Source organism: Excalfactoria chinensis, chromosome 5 (assembly GCF_039878825.1).
Source record: "Excalfactoria chinensis isolate bCotChi1 chromosome 5, bCotChi1.hap2, whole genome shotgun sequence".
Taxonomy (NCBI): domain Eukaryota; kingdom Metazoa; phylum Chordata; class Aves; order Galliformes; family Phasianidae; genus Excalfactoria; species Excalfactoria chinensis.
In genome coordinates this window covers 26,859,215-26,880,869 of record NC_092829.1, presented here as the reverse complement: position 1 = coordinate 26,880,869, position 21,655 = coordinate 26,859,215, and the positions used below count along the sequence as shown (strand labels likewise).

The following is a 21,655-nucleotide window of genomic DNA, read 5'->3' as shown; positions in this document are numbered from 1 at the left end:
TTTAATACTTTTTGTATTTAGAGAAATTGTATGTTGCAGTTCCACCTGAAATTACCATACTTTCTTAGATTTCATTGTAACACTCCCTTACTGAATTGGAATTTTAACTAAGAGACAGTAAACCTTGCTCATACATTGCCACTGTGAATTCGTCTTGACACGTATTCAAGTTCAATATTAGTACAAAAAAATTTAGCTTGATTTAGTAACTAGATGCACACAAGAAAAGCTGGTTTCCTTTATGCATATGTTTTTTCCAAATATGTATGTACTTGGATGCCCTTAAATTCCCTAAGTAGAGAGAAATGCTTTCAACAGAGCTGCTTATTTCCAGTAACCCACATCAGAGCTGACACATGAAAAATGGTGAAATTACTGAAGGTAGTCCAGCCTGAATAAGGACTACCTTATTAGTTCAGGTACTTGCATCTCCCTAATTTTCATATTAATCATGTGTCCATCTTTCTTTGAAATAGGGCCATCATGCTTCATGTCAGAATTTAGCATGTAAGTAAAATTCATAGTGCTTCAACTCTCACTTGAAAATATTTGTATGAAGAGAATGGTGACTAATTTTATTATTCCTGTCTGACAGAAATTAGATTTATTTTAGTGCATTGGAACGACATATAACATAAAATAACTTAAAAGTAGTTGCATACAGCCTCAAAAAAACCTTCAGTAACCAGCCCCAAAAGATAGCAATATGGAGCTGTTCCTATTTAACAGAGCTGCTACACACTGTAATGCACCGATGTAACATTTTTCTCATCAATTTTTACAGTTTCCACTGATTAAATATATATTGACTCATAAAGTATTACCGTTACATCAATTGTCAGCAGATGCAAGAGTATTTCATTTAAATATTAACTATCATATAAAAATGGCAGCTTGATTGTTTGGAAGCAGTAATCTGGTGCTGGTTATTGCCACATTTCACTAACACATTAGGCAGCAGTCACAAAATACATTGCCTTTCTTATATACCTGCTACCATGAAATCAGAAGCAGATAAGTTCTTTGTACATCTCCCTTTCTTCTTAGATCTAATTTTTATTTATTTCTGAACTGCAGAAAACTTTGATCTGTATTGCAAAGGAATATTAGTGTAATATAAACAAAGATATGCTCACTAGAGTCAGAAATGATATGCATAATCTCTAAATCAATAGGAAAAATATACAATGGACCAGTAACATAGATTATGTTGTGCTTGAAATATTTTGAAGACAGTTCTCATATAATATAGGTGCAATATATCACGAAAAAAGTTGTTTACTTAAATTTTTAATAAGGTCATACTTCTTTATATTCTGAGAACAGAATGTAATTTAAGTCCTGTTTCTTCCAGAAATGGTTAAAAAAAATGAAAGAAAAAGCTACACATTACTACTAAAGCAAAATAAATCCTTTATTCTTTGCTAACAGTATGATCGGGACATATGAACACTTCAAAGACCATTAATATCTTCTAGTAATTGATAGGTAATCACTCATTTGCTAGCTGCAGCAATGTATGTGAGAGAGAAACCATTCTTTCTTACTAATGTAATATATAGAAGTTGCTGCTATTGCAACACTTAATGTTCATTCTGCATTTTTAATGCAAGCACTCATTTTCTGCTTCCTAATACCTTCAGCATATATTTCATTTTATCTCTTTGAGGATTGCATAAGCAGTTCCATGGAATACTGCTATTGCTATTGTAAATAAATATTTTTGAACCCAAAGGGTGGAGATATGTTGATCAATTTTTTTTCTAGGAGGTTCACCACCACTCTTTCAAACTTTTTACATTTTCTTTGAGGTAGTACTTAAGAGAGAATATTTTAATACCTTGATTCTCCAGATTCATATTGTACTTAGTAAACAGTATTGATACATTTTTTCTGACTTTAATGGCAATGATTCAAAACTTTTCACAGACCAGCTTTTCTAGGAAACAGCTATACTGAGGAATTTATTCTGCTTAATTGTCTTCTATTAAGCAGTTTTCATTAGTCATCCTCTAATCTGTCTGCACAGAATTAAAAGGAGACAGGAAAATGAACTGTTTTAACCCTTTTTATTAAAACAAAAATCTTAGTTTTGTTATTTAAAAGTTGTTAACAGATGCAACTTTACTTAATCAATGTAGCAACTTCTAGTGAAATTGTGCTTTAAAGACCTATGTTCTGTCTCAAATTTCCACCAAAATACAAATTCATCTTACACTTCTTGAAGTTAGGAGGCTAATTACATTAACTGATTTATTCATAAATGAGGCTTTTTGTCTAATTGTTATAAGTACAAACAGACTGGGGAACAATTTTAAATGTCTAATGTGCTTGGAAACCATTTATTTTAGGTTAATTACGTTTATCAGTAAAGTCACTATAGATATGCCTGTAAGGTTTTACACTTGGAAAATTAAAGTAAAAAGTGAAGATTACTACCTCATTGGCCAGCTCCAGTAAAACAGGGGCAGATGCATTTTTCATCACCCCATTCAGGTACCTAGACAAGACAATGAAAGGTAATTTCTGTACAGTCCAGTACAGCATATTTCATGAAAAGCATTCTAATAAATAAGTATTTTAAACAATCACAAACTTTCCAGCATTGCTTCCTATTCATTTGCAATAAACAACAATCTGATTTAAGTTACTGGTAAAAAAAAAACCAAATAACAACACAACAAATCAAGACAACAGCCTTTCAAAAAGCATGATTTCAGCATAATACCCTAAAAGCAAATTATATCTCTATTATTTAAAGATGCAAAACAAAAATCTCTATTATTCACTGAAAGGATTTTGAATTCTATTTGATCTTCATCTACATAGTGCAAATCACTGTACATCTTTTTCAGTTTGTTACTCTGCACAAAAACTAGAAGTTTCATCACAGATTTTATCAACAGAGGTAATAGTAGGTAATAGTAATACTAAAAACGAACTCCAGTGAAATCAGAGTACAAGAATGAACTTAACATTGTGAAGAGTATTACAAGAAATATTAAAAGAACTTAGGATCTATGAAGGATCCTATTTTCAGGAGCTGATGGAATGAAGTTATATTATTGGAAGTCACTCTGCTTGCAAATATCTGGTAAAGAACAGTAGTTAGCAACACCTGAACCTGCTCATTTATCCTACCTTTATTTATATAGCAAATCATTAGAAGGCCACTGTCTTTCTAGTTCTGTCATTATCTAATCATCAGAAGCCCTTTTTCTGCTCATTAGCTACAGATATTATTATCATTTTACTTTTCTGTGAAACAGGTTAAACATCTTTATATGTAACTCTTCACAGAGGACAATGGCTTTTTGTTTGCAAGTTATTCTGAGGCTTAATGAATAAAGGAACCGATAAAAGCTGATTGCTGTAAACTATTTCAATTCTATGTAAAAACACAAAATAAGATGTCTCATGTAAATCTGAACACTTGAAAATTTATAATGGTGGGGGAAAAAAAAAAGACAGTTAAAGACCAAAATACTTAACCAAGATTTGCTTGAGACTTATGTTCTAAAACATGCATCCAGATGATCAAACATCACAGCTAAGTGCTACTGGCAATTCCATTAAGGACTAACAGATTTCACTTGCTGATGGCCACACTGTCCAGAAAAGTTTGCTGATCCTTCTTATAACTTGACTTTGTGTTGGTCCAAACTGAAACCTATACCAGTCTGAGCCAAACAGCAGGAAATATCCCACTAAACTGCACTTCTGCTTTCTCCCAACAAGGACCACTGGATATGACTACATTCAAGATTGTGTTGTTTCAGACAGAGGAATGCACAAATATTTGTTTGTATGTTGGAGGGAGCATATCACACAGACTGTACAGTTGTAAGATGGATGCTACAAAAGAGTAGTCAACATCTTTGTCACGTTTACACTTGCAGCATTTCAAACTGGCTTCTGACTCAAGCAGTCTGCTCCAGTAGACTACAAGCCACTACACCATAAATCAAAAATGGGATTGAGATGAGTTTTCTACATATTAACCAGAACATTCCTGATTTTAAAATATGTGCATTTTATCCAGCCATGCTAATAATTTGCAATATATACAATATCTAGTAATAGCACAGCTATATAGCTTCATACATAATGCATTAGTTATGTACTGCCATCACACTTCAGACTGTACAGAAAGGGACAGAACACCAAATACTCCTACCTGATGTGAGCCAAACTTAATCACACCTATAACCTTACTGGCACAAACAACACTGCTGATTTGCAGCGGTTCAATGTAACGGGACTAGTAATATTAGTAATATTATCATCATAAAAAAGGTTTACGTTATTTGTTCTAAGAAAAGAATTATTACAGTTACAATTAACACTTCACTAAAATTATACTAGTTAAAAGTAATTAAATGAAATATCTCATATATATGGTTAGTAAAATGACAAAATTTCAAACCAATATTTTTCCTATACAAACATCAACACTGAGAGAAGTGTGATGTGATCCAGTACAAATTATTACAAAACTATATAACTACTTAAAAAAAAAAAAAATCAAGTCCCCCCAAAGAGCACAATTCACACGAGACTTTCTGATATAATCAGGTTGTGCTTAGGTTTAAATATGTAATTCTGCAGAAGCACAGAGAGTAGTTAATTGTTTACAAATGGAAGCTTTTTGTTTATTTTCCTGGTTCATACAGACTAACATTAAGCACGGATATCAGACATCTATAATCAGAAGTATAAACTTGCTTGCCATGCAAGCTCTTCAGATATGTCAGTCTGCAAAGTATTCTTTAATTGCACATTTTTACTAGTTATCATTATGCCCCAATTATGTCATTGCAACATTTTAAGTGTATAGAAGTAACAGACAAACTATAAGATGTTGCAAACATTTTATTAGCTTAAGACACAAATAACTGTAGAATATCGTAAGATGACATTCTCCCTTAAAAGCTATTCCTGACACTTCCGTTGATAAAACAGGAGTGATCTAAAAATTAAAGCTGGCAATACAGAAATTTAGTATGTAACTTTTGCAATGTAAACCAGCTGTTTTTTCTAAAAGTTACAAGCAGCTGCAACAGAAGAAGCTCACTTGTTGTAAGTAATTTATCATTAATATTATTCTTGACACTAAAATTACATAATTACAAACTATAGGCAGTATATAACGAATGCTCTCAAATGCACTGTAAAAAGTGATATTTGCTTATCTGGATTAAAAGCCAAGGAAGTTAAACACTTCTTGATCAGAGTCACCAATATCTACACTGATAAACACATTTAGGTGAACAGTTTTGTAACATTCATCCCAAATTGTTAATTTATATTTATAGATTTTCAGAAGCTAACAAGCTAATTTACTTATAATTATGATAAAAATTAGTGATGATACTCTTAACTAGGGTGAGGAGGTCATACCTTTGGTAGTAAGTTTCAACTGCTTCTGCAGTATGATGCTTGGCATGTGTTCTTTTTATTTGTTTCTTGAAAAACAAAAGAAAAACAGTCTTATATATGTGTCACAGATCAAAACACAAAAATCATGACTGTCCAAACACATGTCTTGGCTACACTTTGTTATACAAACTGAACTATGTTTTTGGATTCTATATAGAAATGATGTTCAATTGAAATGAATGGCTTCATAGTGTACTGCAATGTACCGTATATGTAAAAGCCAATAAGGTCACAATAATTGAATCTAAATAAGTTTACTGAAGGCTGCAGAGGGCAAAGTAAAACTTGTTCTCTCTTTCAATCTTTGTATTAATTTTCCCTCAATTCAATTCCATCTAAGTCTGGTGTATTCTAGTTTTACAATTCAATTGGCATTTTTAACCAGGAAGAACATTGCTTAAAAACAACTTATTTGAAAAACTACAAAAAGTAATTCCACAGAGACTTGCCACTTGACTGACACCTGTCATCTCATGATAAATGACTCCATTTTCTGCCTCTCTTGCCTTCTGCCACTCCGGCAATGGTCATTTATCATCATCTCTGTCAGCAATGGAAAGCAGCACTGACAGTGCAAGTCAGCAAACATTTAGCACATGGAACCACGCAACACAGGGAAATTATTATTGTCAGAATAATAATGGTTTAGCATAATTTATTACAGGTCCACCAAATAAGCAAAGGCTAGATGTTATTAGACAGATGGATGGGTAGGCTTGGCAGCCATCCACTGAGACTCAGGCGGTGCTTGATGTGGAAAAGGGAACATCCTCCAAACCAATCAGAAAGCTGGCAGTTCAATTACAAAGAAATAAAGGGACATTCATCATTCAATTAGGCACCTGTCAACCCTCACAAAGGAGAAAACTTCTAACCTGGTACTCCTGGGAGAAGATGCTCAGCAGAGTGGACTGCGATTGACTGGAACAAATAAAAGAAGGACAAAGTTAATTACTGGAGTGCACTGCAAAGAAACAAAAGAGAAGGGAGCTTCAAAGGTAGGCCTGCTGCCCTGTAATCTAACAGAACATGAAAACAAGTGTGGAAAAGTTGTTCCAGATGAACACCTCAGACAAAGGCTTCCTGCTGCTAGGTCAAGGAGAGAGCATACAAGGGAGGGGAGGAAAATATAGCAAGAGTTTCAAAGCAAACTAGCATATTGTTTGGGTGATTCTTTTTCAGCCTCAGAACCCACAAAGCCCTATCAGTCGCAGGTACTGGAGTTAAAAAGGAAAAGACAAAAGAAAAAAAAGCAAAATTTCCTTTAATAATTGATGAACTTAAATTCCATCAGAAGTTGGGAACACACCACTTGTTCATTGGCAACATATTGAAATTCATTTTGTTTGCAGCAAGGGAAACTCTTCAGTAGCTGTCTCATATTCAGGTTAAAAACTTCCTTCTCTGTCAGAAGTAGCATATGGGACCACTGGAACATTCCCACTGAAACTGATGTGCTTTGAAAACAGAAACTTTCACAGCAGGAAGCAGAGATTCCCCGGGGTCGGTCATTTCCAAAAGCTGCCATAAGCTTCATTCATCTAAGGCTCCCCTCAATGTCAAACACCTGGCAATGAAGCAACCTGGAAAGCTTTCTTCTCAAGTGGGAATTTTTCTCTCTGAATTATTAACATTTAGAAATGGGACAAGATTTTTTTTATTTTTTTTTCCCCCAAAAAGCAATCAGTACCACACCAGTTTTGAATTGTCCTCTGTGGATATATCTACCTCATCACATCCTGAATACTATTAATTACTTCTGATATATTTTCCTACTACATGCAACTTGAACAAATTATAGTCTCAATAAATCGAGTTTTATGGCACAGCAAAGCACTATGAATAATTAACATTTTCCCTTTCATGAGCTTAACTACTAAGGCACAACATAGGTAGTTCAAATATTCAGCAGTGCCTAAAGTCTTGTTCTTCTGACAGATTTCCAGCATGGGGATTTAATACCTGCATTACATTATATTTACATTAAATGTAAACATTCTCTCCACACTTAAATGGCCTTTCTCCTTTCAATATTCGCATCTCAGAGATATTAAGATAAGCAAGTCTTATGCCCCCTTTGAAAAGATAAAACTGAAGAACAGAATGACTAAATGGTTCGTTCACGCTGAAACAGAAGGTATGTCTATGTAGCACAGTATAAAGTTACCTCTAAATAAACCAGCTGAACCATTAGGAGCAAAGTAACTAAACTAGACTACGTTCAGTGCTATGCAATGAGCTTATCAGTTTGAGTTATCTGTATCTCATGCTTCTGGCATCTTTGCCATAACACCTAGTTTGGGCTTGTCTGTCCAGCACATCTGTGTGACAGCAGTAAGCTGAGCCTTCTTTGACATGATAAATGTTCACCTGGAATATTCATTGTCTGAATATTAAAACTAGAAAAATGGTAACAATATAAACTATCTATTATATGTATTTGTTTTTCTGTGATCCATTAATTTAATAAATTACAATACAGTCAAGACTTTGAATATTCTTAAACATACATCATTTAACAGAGAGGCCAAGAAATATTCACCACAATGCATTCCCAATAGGTGTATTACCCAATTATGACAAACTTTGACATGTAGATGTGGCCATTAAAAGCTGAACAAAGGAAAGAAGATTATACACTTACACGGGCTATATACATATACATGGCTATGGTTTTTCAAGTTGATTTATTTGGAAAAAAAAAACAAAACAAAACAAAACAAACAACCCTGTAGGCTACAAATGAACTGGATACATATGGCCCCCTAATGGCTCTCCATGTAACTATTATTATCTGGCAGATTTACATGGTCATAACAATAGAACTGAATGTAGAGACAATACTCAGAAATTAAATGACAGAACAACACAAAACAGGACAACATTTACCTGGGTTCTGGGTTTGAGTTCTCTCCAACTGGTTACACAAATTTTTGTATTTTAAAACTATTCCTGGTAACATTACTGTACTTACTGCACAATTATCCAACTATACTCACTGACATATCAAAGAGATTTAAGACCATTATCTCCATTAGCTCGCTGTTCTCCCATTTTACTCTTATCCATTCTATTTTGTTCCCTTGGTGTCCTTGATTTCATCTTTCTACTTCATTTTAGTCTGACAAGCCTCTCCAATGCTTCCAACTGTTCAGATCATTTAGGACTCAACACAAATACTAAATAAATAAATAAACAAAAATCAGGCAAGAACTGAACAAGGTCGATATATACTGGATTGCAGCACAAAAATATTGTGACTGTAGCAGAGAACTACTTCAACAGAAACATTCCAAGAACTTCAACACTTACTGTCCTCCACAAGAGAAGTAGATTTATATTTTCACATGGCTGCTTCCATGTTTCTTCTAATTAACATAGGTCCCGTGTTAAACACAAAACCACTTGTCTGCCACTCTGTGGTTGCTTTTGTTTTTTGGGCCACTGCTACTGGCAAAATTACACAAATAGCCAGCAAAATGAAAACTGTGTGGCAAAATGCAGCAGCTCCTTCAAACATAGCTGCAACATCTATAGCAAGACTCCACTAAGCTAAAACACCATGGTTTTGAAAGTGCTTAAAAAGCCAGTACAGTGTGCATGGAGAGGGAACAGAGTCATGAACACACCATTTGCATTGCAAGACAGCACAAAAAGATCACAGCTGCTGATGGTGACAGTTCAGGATACTGCCATGTAACTTATTTCAGGTGGTATCTTATCAGTGTATACAAACACATGAAGGGAGGGTATAAAGTAAATAGAGACAGGTACTTCACAATGTTGCCCAGTGATACGGGCACAAACCTTAACACTGAAGGTTATGTCTGTATATCAGAAAACTATGTGAGAGTGACTGAACAACGGTACAGGCTGCCCAGAGAGGCTGTGGAGTCTCCTCCTTGGAGATCATCAAAAGTTGCCTGGGCATGGGCCTGGTCCTGCTCTGGGTGTTCCTGCTTGTACTATCATCACTGGAGAGTACACCAAAATGTTCTGTTTGCAGATCTGCAGTGAGTGTGAAGTACTTGCAAATAATCAGTTAACACAGACAGATCAGCATTTCATAACTACAGCTGATGTAAAACTATGGCCAAGAAGCAGCCAGTAAGGACTATTACTACAGTAAGGATTTTAACTGGAATGGTTTGCCTTCCTCGTTTAGGCAAAACATACTTCCACATCTTGCCAAGATTTCGGACACTATCCATCTTAGTATTTCCTATTTAACAGAGCCATACCTGAAGAAAATCTAAACATGACAACTTCTACAATTATTATTAAAGTGCTGCTCTGAAAGTAATGCCTCCTATTTTACTATGTTGACCAACAAGGTCAGAGGCGCATGTTGGTGGTATGGCAGTAGAGGCTGAATCTTCCTAACAACACTCTGTTTTGTTGCCATGTAACAGTTGGCAGCAGAGGGGCAGTCTGACAAAATGGCATCTGACATGGAATTCTTCATGAGGCAAAGGGATGTAACTGAATTTCTCCATGCAGAAAAAATTGTACATGCCAGCATTCACTGAAGCTTGCAGAATGTTTATGGAGATGAAACAGTGGATGTGAGCACACTGAGGTGGAGGGTTGTACGTTTCATCAATAGCAACAACAGTGTTAAAGATAAGCCATGTTCTGATCTTCTTCAACATTTTCATCAGTGACTTGGATGAAAAGACGGAATGCACCCTCAGCAAGTTTGCTGATGAACTGAAACTGGGAAGAATGGATGACACACCAGCAAGTTGTGCTGACATTTAGTAAGACAAAGACAAGCTGAGATGAGTGGAAAAGAATCTTATGGGGTTCAACAAGGGCAAGTACAGACTTCTACATCTGAGGAAGAATAACTGCAGGCATCAATACAGGTGAGAAGCTGACCTGCTGGAGAGGAACTCTGTGGAGAAGGATCTGAGTGTCCAGGTGGAAAATGGGACTATGAGCAAGCAGTGTGCCCTTGTGGCCAAGAAGGCCAATGGTATTGCTTAGTGATAAGGTAAACTTTCCACTTCACTTTCTGAGAGTTTTGGAAATGTAAAATGTTAGGTGCTAATACAAGCTTTCACTTGTTTCACATCTTCATTTTAAAATGCAATTCTTTTCCCTCCACTTTATCTCCACATTTTTTGCTGTTTTACCTTTCATATATTTTACCATGGAATAAAAGAAGAGTGATCAGTAAAAAAAAAAAAAAAAAACAACCCACAAACGAGTAAATATGAACTACAAAGAACACTGAATCAATGCTACCCTTTCACAAAATGGAATGCTTCACCTTATGAAGATGATAAACATAATGGTTAAAAGACTGTGCATGGGGATTTGCATTTCCAAAATTCAGAAGCTGCTATGGGTAAAATCCCAAAGTAGCACTGTCAAAGCTTATCCTGGAAGTACATCCAACAGTGAATTGTAGTTTTTGCAGGAATTCAGGTATGACAGAAATTGTCTTTTTTCTTCCACATTCTCCAGAATGAGAGTCATGTGCCTGTCACATCGCTTTGTGAAATGTTATTTCTGTGAAGCAGATATCTTATAATGTTAGAACTTTCCAGTACCTACCTACTCCAGTACCTTGGGAACCAGAAAACCAATATGGTGTTGCTGGGGAAATACTCTAATTACAAATGTATTAAAGCTATATAATTACAATAAACATCTAGATAAAGAGAAGTACCTGTGAAAGGGGTGACGTTCTTTACAGCCTTAACGATACCAATTTAAAAACAAGACAAGACTAAAGCTCACATGCGGAGCTATAGCACAAATCAATTTTGAAATTCAGCATCATCCAGTTCATTAAACTGTAGAACAGCTCAAGTCAAAAGATGCAAACATGAATTACTTACTAAAAAGTGCCTTTGCATCTAAGTCGATTTTGTACCTTTGTTACGTTTAAAAGTTGAAAATAAGGTGTCTGAGCCAAAAGACTTTCTACATTGCAAGTTCACCCTATGCAATAATAATAAAATAGGTTAAATGCAGGCATATACACATAGCTTTGCTGCCTATAGACAGGGTTATGAGAATAACTATGACAAAGCTTTGAGAAGGCTACTTGAGAAGAGTCATCACTTCTATGACCTTGACATTGGTTGGTCTCACAACTTCTATGCAATTTAGTGATGTGCAAGAACAGATGATGGTGCAATACATAGAAATGGCAGCATTTAAAATTCATAGTAGCATAAGGCCATTACTTTTCCCACTGGGCCACTTGAACTTTAATAATGTCTGACCTAGTTGGCCAATAAGTTCTAGCAGCAGACAGAGGAAAATTGCCAGTATTAGATACTGTTTGAATGATTTTTCGCTTAGAAAGACTTAGAAGTTCCTTTAAGAACAGGGCACCAATTCCTCCTTTAGACACCTCATTTTTTTGGTGTCTGTTGTAATGGCCAATATATTTTAAAACAACTGCAGACAACACAAAATTTGTATCAGATGTGAAAAAAATTGAAATGCAGAGATTAACACAAATTACCAACATTGCCAATGATCACCTCCTTTCATCAGTACAAAAACTAACTTTTGGCAATAGTAATAGAAGAGTAGCTCAAAATAAGCAATATTCTAATTGTTACAAAGTATTTCTGATCCAGTCCCTGCAAAGTCAAAAGCGAAGTCAGAAGAAAGTTGCTGTTTCCTCATTACTTCAATTGGATGGAAAGAAGAACAGCAGGATGTTTTCAGAGCAGATGAACAGCAGTATGGTTAAAGATGGAGCTCTGACAACACAGGAATAGAACACTGTTATTTCCACCTGAAAAGAAACTACCTTTTTGTCTTATCTTAGTAAGCAAGTAGATAATAATTTCTCTGAAATACTGTTTCTTCCTTCCAGAATTAAGAACAACTGTTCCATGTCTGAAACATACCAAAATGCCAAAACCAAACAAAGACTCCTGTAAGCAAATACAAAGGATATTCACAATACAAGCTTTAAAAGTACAATATCAATGCTAAAAATGAAAACAAAATTTAGTCAAATATTAAAAAAATATTCTTACATAGGACTTGAATGACTCTCAACCCTTTTCAACTTATGCATACCAGAACCTTTTTGGTATCCTTTGATAATATCATCAGGGGGTTCATTGACAAAAGAATCTAATAGGAGAAGTCAAATAAAGTTTGCCTATCACCATCACCCTGATAATCTTAGTACATGTCCTTCCAATTTCATTCTCCTGCCATTCTCTAAAATTCTCCTTTTAAGTCTACAAATACAAAACTATTTTTATTAGTAAATGGCAATTTTAAGTTAATTAGACTGCTCATCTTGTTAAAAATTAGCCTGTATTTAAAACGCATATCTGTGCCAATTTGAAACTAAACAAATCCCCAAACACCCTTAAACAATTTGCTCCTAAAAATATATAATCAAATTTAGAAAACTATAAATTATATTTAAATTTATTATTTACAAGCAATTAATTACAAGGACAGCCAGGTGGCTTTCATTACATAAATTACTGTTAATGACACTTGCCTCATGCTGCTACTGTATTTAGCATTTGCATGCATCACATGTCAAACACGCACACTGTTGCACAGCTATCTCCAGGGTAAAACTGAACACCCTAAGTAAAAAAAAATCTTCCAGTAAACCAATTAAAACTGGTTACTTCCTTAAACAAGTGAGGATCTTATTGAAGATCCTCATGCAAGATACAATTTAAAGAATTTTACCTGCATCAAGCATGGATTGTATAGAAGTATAATTTAAATTCCAGTTTGAGTAATGATACTGATTTAAAGCAAAAAATCAACCCATTTACAGCTAGCCCACTTGAATTTTTAGTCTTAAACTCTACACAGTGTATTAAAGTTTATAATCTAAAAGTTACTTGTAATAATAACTTATTGGTGTCACTACCTAGCTGACAGCGTACTATTTTGTCTTATATCTTTATGTTACTGTATTATACCTGCATGTATTTACAAAATCTACTTCAGTCTTTCCAAGATTGAAGTCTTACACTTTACCATAAAGCTGATTGCACTTCTCAGGTATTGCTTACTAGAAGGAATAGCTCACATAGAGGGAATAGACTTCCAGAATTCCAGAATTCTTGTTTTAAAACTTCCTATCTAGAAGTGTGACAAACACACTCACTGGCAGGCGACATGAGAAAGTTTGCTATGAGGTGATAACAATTTCATATTACTCATACTAGCACTCTTAAGCCTTGTTTTCTACTTCTAGCAATAGAAGTTTCCCTACTCTTCACCTGCTTTTTTGAGGATTTAAATTTTTGTTTTCTTTGTACTGCTCTGAAAATGGCCACAATTACTAACCTCTCCTTCCTACATTGTTGCAGTAAAGGCTGGGGAAGTCTGATTCCATACCCTAGCTAAACAAAGTTATCACTGATGTAAACAATCAATAGGTTCACCACATAGCATCTCCTTCATTAAGCACCAAAATTTGACCGGCCTCATAAATGGAGTAAAATGGATTTAGAGGCTTCAATAAATAAATAATGTGGAAACTAACGAAGAAGGAAAACTAGTTCAACATCAAACATTTGCTCTATATTAAAGTAAATGGAATATGACCTCAATATGCATCAAGTCACATGACATGACTCATTGACAATTCTTAAATTTCTGGGTTGCCAAAAATATAATAAAAATACACATCACATAAAGACTAAAAGACTAAACTTGCCAAAAAAAAAAAAAAAAAAAAAAAGAGGGTAAGTAAACCACTATAATTTAGAAGTCAGTGGAACATTCTCTAGGTAGCTTTCAAAAAGGGCTCAAAAAAAAAACATCCCTACATCCTTACTTTTTCCACTCCTATTTTGGAGTCTTAATGTGTTACAGTAAAGCAGCAAATGCCAGAGTACTTTTTCCTTCTCGTTTATTTTTAATTTGTTATTTGTTCTCCACATTAAACTCTCAGGTCTTTGTATGTTACCCAGCTCCTAAGAATGGCAAATTAGCACAACTAGGATACCAGAAGACAAGAGCAATTGATAATTTGGAGAAAAAGAATATTCTGGATTGGACCATTAACATTTCTGTATGTTAGTCAACAACCAACAACTTATCTGACATACTCTAAAAATTTAGAGTGCATGTTCTTATAAAAAAGTGAGTAATACCCTCCACTTTTAACTGAAGGGCACACAAACGGTTCCCAGTCAAAAATAAGAATGTTGAGACCAAGAGATAGAGAGGCAGAAAGGAGGCTAACCTATAGGACAGTACTAATTTGGGGGGGATACCTTTTGTATTCAAACTTCTCCTTTTAAGTAGGTTTCTTAGAATCAACTTTCACTTAGAATTAATTTCTTCTCCCCACCAAGAGTAAAGCATTAAGGATGAAAACAGAAACAATGCAATTTAAGGCTCAGCAAAGCAGATATGCAAGTACTATTTTATTTCACTACCATAAAGTATTTTGTTAAGTATTTTGTATCACTTCCCATTAAACCAACCACCAACAACTCTTAAAGTTACAGCTGTTCATATGTAGTCTGTTACCTGTAAAAGGAAAAAAAAATAAAAGGCAAAAAAAAGGCAAAAAAAGGCAAAAAAAAGGCAGAAGGCCTCTCTAGCCCCCTAATCACCATATCAATGACACATGCCACAACAGAGAAGCACTAGTTTATTTGATTGATCATGGTAGATAAACTCCAAATAACAGAGAAATTAACAAATGCTTGACATTTGCTCAACATCCATTATTCTGACACTGCTTTCAGGATTTCAAAGCCTGGGAGTATGCTTAATCAACATTCATATTCCCCAGTGGGCTACAGGCACCATATTGTGCCCCGCCTTAGTACTGATGAAAACTGCATATTGGCCATTTCCAAAATGTTCTGGGACTCCACACAGGGCCCCTTCTCTCCCTTGTTCCTGTTCTGCAGTTTTCTTTTAAACACTTCCAAGACAAAAGCATCTGCCAGTTTTTCTCTCTGGGGATGTATGCAAAATGAACTTAACAGTTTTAAGGCAGAGAAACCCTCACATCTAAATTCATTCATAGGACAGAAAAGGGCCTAAGAGGCCTCTCTAGGGACAAAACCCTGCTGAAATTTTCCCCGACAACAGTAGGAGCTTTATAAAATCTAAGTCCAGACAATTTCCAATTCAAATGCCCAGCATAGCATGACCTTTGTCAGATCTATGAGCCCTAGATGCACCCACTATTTTTTTATTCTAACCAGCACAGACATTAGACAGGGCACTACTGCTAAGCAGGAGGTTGAATATTTGCATGCTCTTCCATTGTGAAAATGTAACAGTGACAGCACTGTGTCGAATTCTTTTCCCCCTAGAACTCTAACTCCATAGGAGAGGCATAGCTGACAGATGACTCTCCCAACATCTGTGTTATGTACACTGCACAGCTGAGGAACCTTGGATCACTGTCACAGCTTCTCGGAGATGACCTACACCTTTCTTATATCTGTCCATGATCAAAAAAGTAAAATCAGAAATTGAAAACACCATTTTTAAAAAATGAAAAGTAAATATAGCAGGAGAGATTAACATAATTTAGTCATTAAGCTGTTCACATATCAGCTCACCATATGTTGTATAAATGTCCTATACAAAATAATTTATCAGACCTGACACGTTGCACATCATATTGTATTATTTAATATGCTTTCCAAGATTTCATGGATCAAGCTCCACCTCTGAAAGCATACAGAAAGCCCCAGAAAATATTTCTTCATCTTCTATGATTTATTTTGATTACCTTTTACAGCTACGTGATAAAGTGGAACTTGGAAAATTACGAAGTTAAGGTTTACACAGCTATTGCTTCAGAGACTAAAATATAACAGATGACTTCATGTCTATATACCATTTTACTTGCATTTAATATTCGGAAGTACATTAAACTAAGCATGTTGCTTTCCACTGCATATTTTAATGATTTTTGCTGGTTATTTCAGTATACATTCACTAATGTGAAGTTCCTTTAATATATTACCCTTGGTGAAGAAACAAAAATGCTAAGAATTACAAAATACACTAAAGTAACTGACTCTCACGTAAATATATTAATTTCTCAAAGCAGATGAAACATTTGAATAGTATTTTTAAATTAATGAGACTGAAAGTGTTAGAACTGCAAGCTAATATGACTAGATAAATAGACACATTTTTTATCCAAAAACTGCAAAGCCACAAAAACAATCACACATAAAAATGTTCACCCATCACTAGTGAGGTCCATGTGTAAAGAGTAAATTAAAATAAAAAAACATAAGCAGAAAGCCAATGGATAGTAGTTATTGAGTAGCCAGTGGGATTTGTTTGAAAAAAGTTCAGTTCGAGGAAATACTAACAGACAGACATGGTTAGAAAAAAAAAAAAAAATCAGACTGAAACCATGCATTTATTCTGTAAACAACCATTTTCTTTTTTCTCCCTAAGACCACTGATGTCAAAGGAATACAATATAAATGAGATAAAAATGTAGTCTGACTTTTTGGTCAATAATTATACTCTCCTGTTTCTAATAACAGGATAAAGAAAAACATATTTCTGTGTCAGAATACTCACTGCAATGAGGTCATTAAACACCGTATTTGGAACTGAACTTGCTTGGCCTTTTTGGAGTACCTGCCAACTGTTCAAAACAAGGTTTCTTTTTTAAACTCTGTCAGAAACAGAAATTTATGTCTTCTTTTGATCTTTTTATATTTTGTGAGTTGAAAATAATGAGCTTACATGTTGCTTACCTGTGTTGAAAACGGAAGGCCAGTTGGATTGAAAACATGCATTTATATTAGTGCTGGAAATGGCTAGTGTTCAACTGTTGTTTTGCCATTAGTAATCTGCGCTCATTTTCTGGCTATTAGTTTTCGTTCTCTGTACCAGTTCTAGCCTCAGAACATATGCAAGCATTCCACAGAAGAAATGCAAAAGTATTGGACACCACCAGTATCAACAGTGGATTAAAAGGAAGTTCTGCCATCTCCCAGCAGACCACAAATGGAAAGAGAGACATGTGGTGTCATTATTATCATCTGAATCCTCAGTAATGACGAAGAACTTCAAAAGTCTCTTCATATTCAGATAAAAATCTCTTCTGTCATAGAACATGACCGTATGGTCAAAGTTTTTATGTTGCCTTCAAAACAGTTTCTAGCAGGCTATACTACAGAAACACTACCTTTGGTATCACATAGGTCTCACTCAGAGAAAAATTTGAAAACATTCTGCTTTCTGTGGACAAAGAATGTGTGTGCTGTGCTGTGATATTTTTCTCCAGTGTCACAGCTGCCTGGAGCTAAGAATCAGTAACACCAAACCATTCGAATACCTTCCAGGCCTAGATACAGATACGCAAATAGAGAATATTCACCCAAACAGAGTCCACTTCAGCACCATATCCCAACATGAAGCCATTACACCAGTTTCAATGGACAATAACACTTGAAGATTCTACTCAAATGAGAAAGACAAAGTAGAGGATTCAAGTTCAAGAAATCTCTGGCATAAAGCAAGGAGACTGTATTTATCCACTGGGCTACGAGGTAGCTTAGGGCAGGCACTGTATCATGTATCCCATTCAAATTACTACCACATTCAAACTATTATCAACACTAGAATTTAAGAAACACATACAAAAAGAAATGATAAGACAAATCTATGATTCTATTTTGAATAAAAGTGCTTGAGTTACTGACAAAATAAGGTTTCCAACCTAAGGAGTTTACAAGCCAGAAGACTTTTCCTTCAAGAAGTGTAGATTCCTGTTTGGTAATTTAAGCCTGCTGACAAGAAGTTCATTTACTCTGAATTCTTTGCTTAAAGTCCAAGGAAGAGAACTTCATGAAATACAAGCTGAAAACTAATGATAAAGCATGAAATCTTAGCATGCCAATGGGAGCTTGTATGGTAACAATTAGTCAAACAAACGAACAAGACTTTTAACCATCACTGGATCTGTAGAAAACAGAGCAGTGTTGTTCCAAGCCTTTTCTAATGCTGTTTTGTTTTGTGGTTAAGAAAGAAAATAAACAATGCTCCTTTAGATGTGTCTTAGAAGACAGTTTTAATAGGATTAGTTACTGTAATCTGTATTTTTACTGAAAACAATCCTTATCATTATTTCATTCAGAGTGAAATACACTACAACCTTCTGAGACATTCATGTTGCAAAGATATGATATATTCACCAGGAACTTAAAAGAAGTAAACAATTAAAAATGATTCTCATCAAAGCATATATGTTATTTTATTAAGTGATATGATAAGCTCAGGGGTATATATCAGAACCAAAATGGTTATAGTCATTAATTTAAGTAATAAATCATAGGTTCTGCCAACAATGACAGCAAACAGATGCTAACAAGAAGATGTATTATTTAACATTGCCATGTGTTATAAAAATGTAAGTGTTTAGGACACGTCTTAAATTTTTATAATAATATGCATTTAATACATTACTGTTTTGACACATACAAGAATCAAATTTATAGGTCTCATTCAGCACTTGCTTTCTATTCTGTGAACACAGAATGGATTCCTGAGGGAAAAAAGCTCAAGAAGTGAATGTATCAAATGGATGTTTTCAACAAAATCAAGTTGTTTGTCTTGCTGTCTTGAAGTAAGTATCATAAGCATTGAATCTCATTAAAAAATGAAAACCAACATATTTGCCTTTATGTAAATGGATTTTTTTTCTCTGAAAGTTCACAGAAAATTCAAGCCATTGAGTTTATCTAGATAAAGGTAGCAAAACATCACTTTGTAGAAAGTTACAGAAACAACTCCTTATAATTCAGAATGTCGATATTATGAACTCTAAATGAGCCTGCAAAGTTATAAGAATAGCAGAAGCTTCATTCTCCAATATGTCTTATTATTTATTCTCTACATCAATTTAAACAATATAGTGGAATGCTACAATGATTTTCATCCACCACATCCTTTGCAAAAATGTCAAAACCAAAACCCTATAGTAGTTTGCAAAATTATTGAAAACACCATCTATTCCATTCCTCCCATTTGTGCCCATCCTCTTCTCAGGACTCTGAAAGCCTGACAGAATGATGATCTGATCTGAGTCCTGACATATGAAAACTTAGGAAATACAATTATGCCTTTTGGCAAGCCCAGCCATACTAAGCAGAATCACTGTGAACACACCTTTCTCAGCACTGCATCTCTATTGCTAGTATAGCATGCTGCATAAGGTCCCTCTGCAGGAGGGTCAACTGTTTCTAAGATGAGCACTTTTCCCAAACATTTTTGTTTTGCTTTGAGGAAACTGGATAATAAAGCTCCTGTTTGCATTCTGTTTCATGTTCATTTTCAATCAACTTCTCCAGGTTTCTTTCTTGGAAGTGCTTCAGCCAGTGCTTTAAAACACTTGAGAAAGCAGTGATCAGAGTATAGAAACTAAATTTTCTTCATTAAGTCTACTGAAGCAGATATTAAAAATGCATTTAATATACTGGGGATGGCTGGTGGGCATCACTGACTGTGACAAGCCAGTTACTGATGAGCTGCTGTCAGACAGCCTTCTCAGCAGGGATCTGTGTCTAAGGCTGCTGAAGGACAGCAATATCTTCCCTTGTGTGTAAGCTCTATTCATCTCCCAAGTATTTACTAAATCACAGACCTGTGCACACAAACCCAGCGTTTCAGCGCATGCTAACAAATGATGGATGGCCTAGTCAATTCGTTATGTCCTGAAAGCGTGATTTCCTGCCATTCCAATCATCAAACCTCCAGAGCCTTCAGAGCTGATCAGTCCTGGAGAATATATTTTGCAGGCTCTATTAAAGGAGTAGAGGTTCTTTCCATTAGCCTCAAACTTTTTTTTTCCTGCCTGATTTAAAGAGATTTAAAGAGAACACCCTCCTTCCTCCTTCCTCCAGTACCACTACACTCTTATCTGTGAAAAGCATTCAGGGCATGTACCACTAGTGTGTTAGTAAAAAAGCACTCCTGGAACACCAGCCAGTTAAAAATACAGATTTTGTCTGTGATTACTATAAAACACTACAATCTTTTATTTAAATAATCTATACGTCTTTATTATGTAACCTAGACAACCTCCAAAACATTTTGTAACTTAGCTTCTATAATCAAATACCTTTTACAGCAAGAGAGTGCTCAAAAGGACTTGTTTTCTTTGTATTTGCCTACTGAAACAGATCAGAGCGCTCTTAATTGTGTTTCTTTTAAAAGGATAAGCCACTTAGGAATAAACTTCCGATGTTCCAAAGACAGGTTAGCTGTCAAAGAAACAAAGCTTCCAGATTTCTCCCTTTTCATAGCAAGACAATATGCTTGACAGTCTTTCTTTTGCATGCTAGAGGAGAAATTTTATTTAGCTTACCTATTCAGTGATCTATAGGAACAGGATAAACACAATTCACACTTCCTATTCTGAAGCACTGAACTTCAAATGAATCAGCCTACACCTGCTGAAGTTAGTTGTCTTAAGGTACTGCACATTTTTCTAAGGTGGTACAGCAGATAGCAGAAAACTTTATGTCAGTATTTGGTTGCTCTAAAGTGCAGAGACCTCGATTTTCCTTACTTGCTAGGTGTGATCCAACCACATCCAGCACAAACCAATCCACACTGCCCTACCATTCACCTCAACCTTGACCTGGAGATTAAACTCACTTTTATTGCACACAAAGGTCATCTGTGTTAGGTCAAAATTCAAAGTCCCTTGTCAGCTAAGGTTGATATATTCCAACCTTTCTTACTCTAATGCATCAAATTTTTCATGGTGAGGTCATATTCAGCAGACAGTGTATTCAGCGATTTATTGTGCTATTGTAATATAGCTCAGAATATGATTGTCTGAAAACCAGCACATGAATAAAATATTTTTCTTTCTGATGTACAAAATCTCCTCTGCTCATAAAACCCTATCCTAGACTTATCTGCAGACTTCAGAAGAATGACACAGCGAGGGACCATTTCTTAAATACAATCAAAAATGACCAATTTTAACATCACTGTCCATATTATATGAAAAAGCAACATGAGTACAAGGGCACCCTAAAACCCACAAGTCAGTTAAAATGCACATATGGTCAATGTTAAAACTTCCACTTCATCCTCACTTAACAATCAACATAATCCGGCCCTTGAATCTGTAGACATCTGTTGGTCTATCTGATGATATCCAGCTAACTTTAGAATGAAATACTTGGAAGAGTGTTACAGGATGTACATTCCTACTCTACTGGTGATTATCACTACCATATAATTT

General features: G+C 35.2%; 1 protein-coding gene across 3 annotated transcripts in view; it reads right to left on the bottom strand.

Annotated features, from left to right (window-relative positions):
- CDIN1 (CDAN1 interacting nuclease 1) overlaps window positions 1-21,655 on the bottom strand; it is a 113,339-nt gene that overhangs the window by 84,931 nt on the left and 6,753 nt on the right. For 2 of the 3 annotated variants that reach the window (XM_072337966.1, XM_072337967.1), the window contains exons 2-4: window positions 6,315-6,360; window positions 5,401-5,465; window positions 2,440-2,500 (exon numbers count right to left, since the gene is read on the bottom strand). The exons of the other annotated variant lie outside the window; for it this stretch is intronic. In XM_072337966.1, the coding sequence (XP_072194067.1) occupies window positions 2,440-2,500; window positions 5,401-5,465; window positions 6,315-6,360 (172 nt within the window). The remainder of the gene's footprint in view (window positions 1-2,439; window positions 2,501-5,400; window positions 5,466-6,314; window positions 6,361-21,655) is intronic. 3 annotated transcript variants of the gene reach the window in all.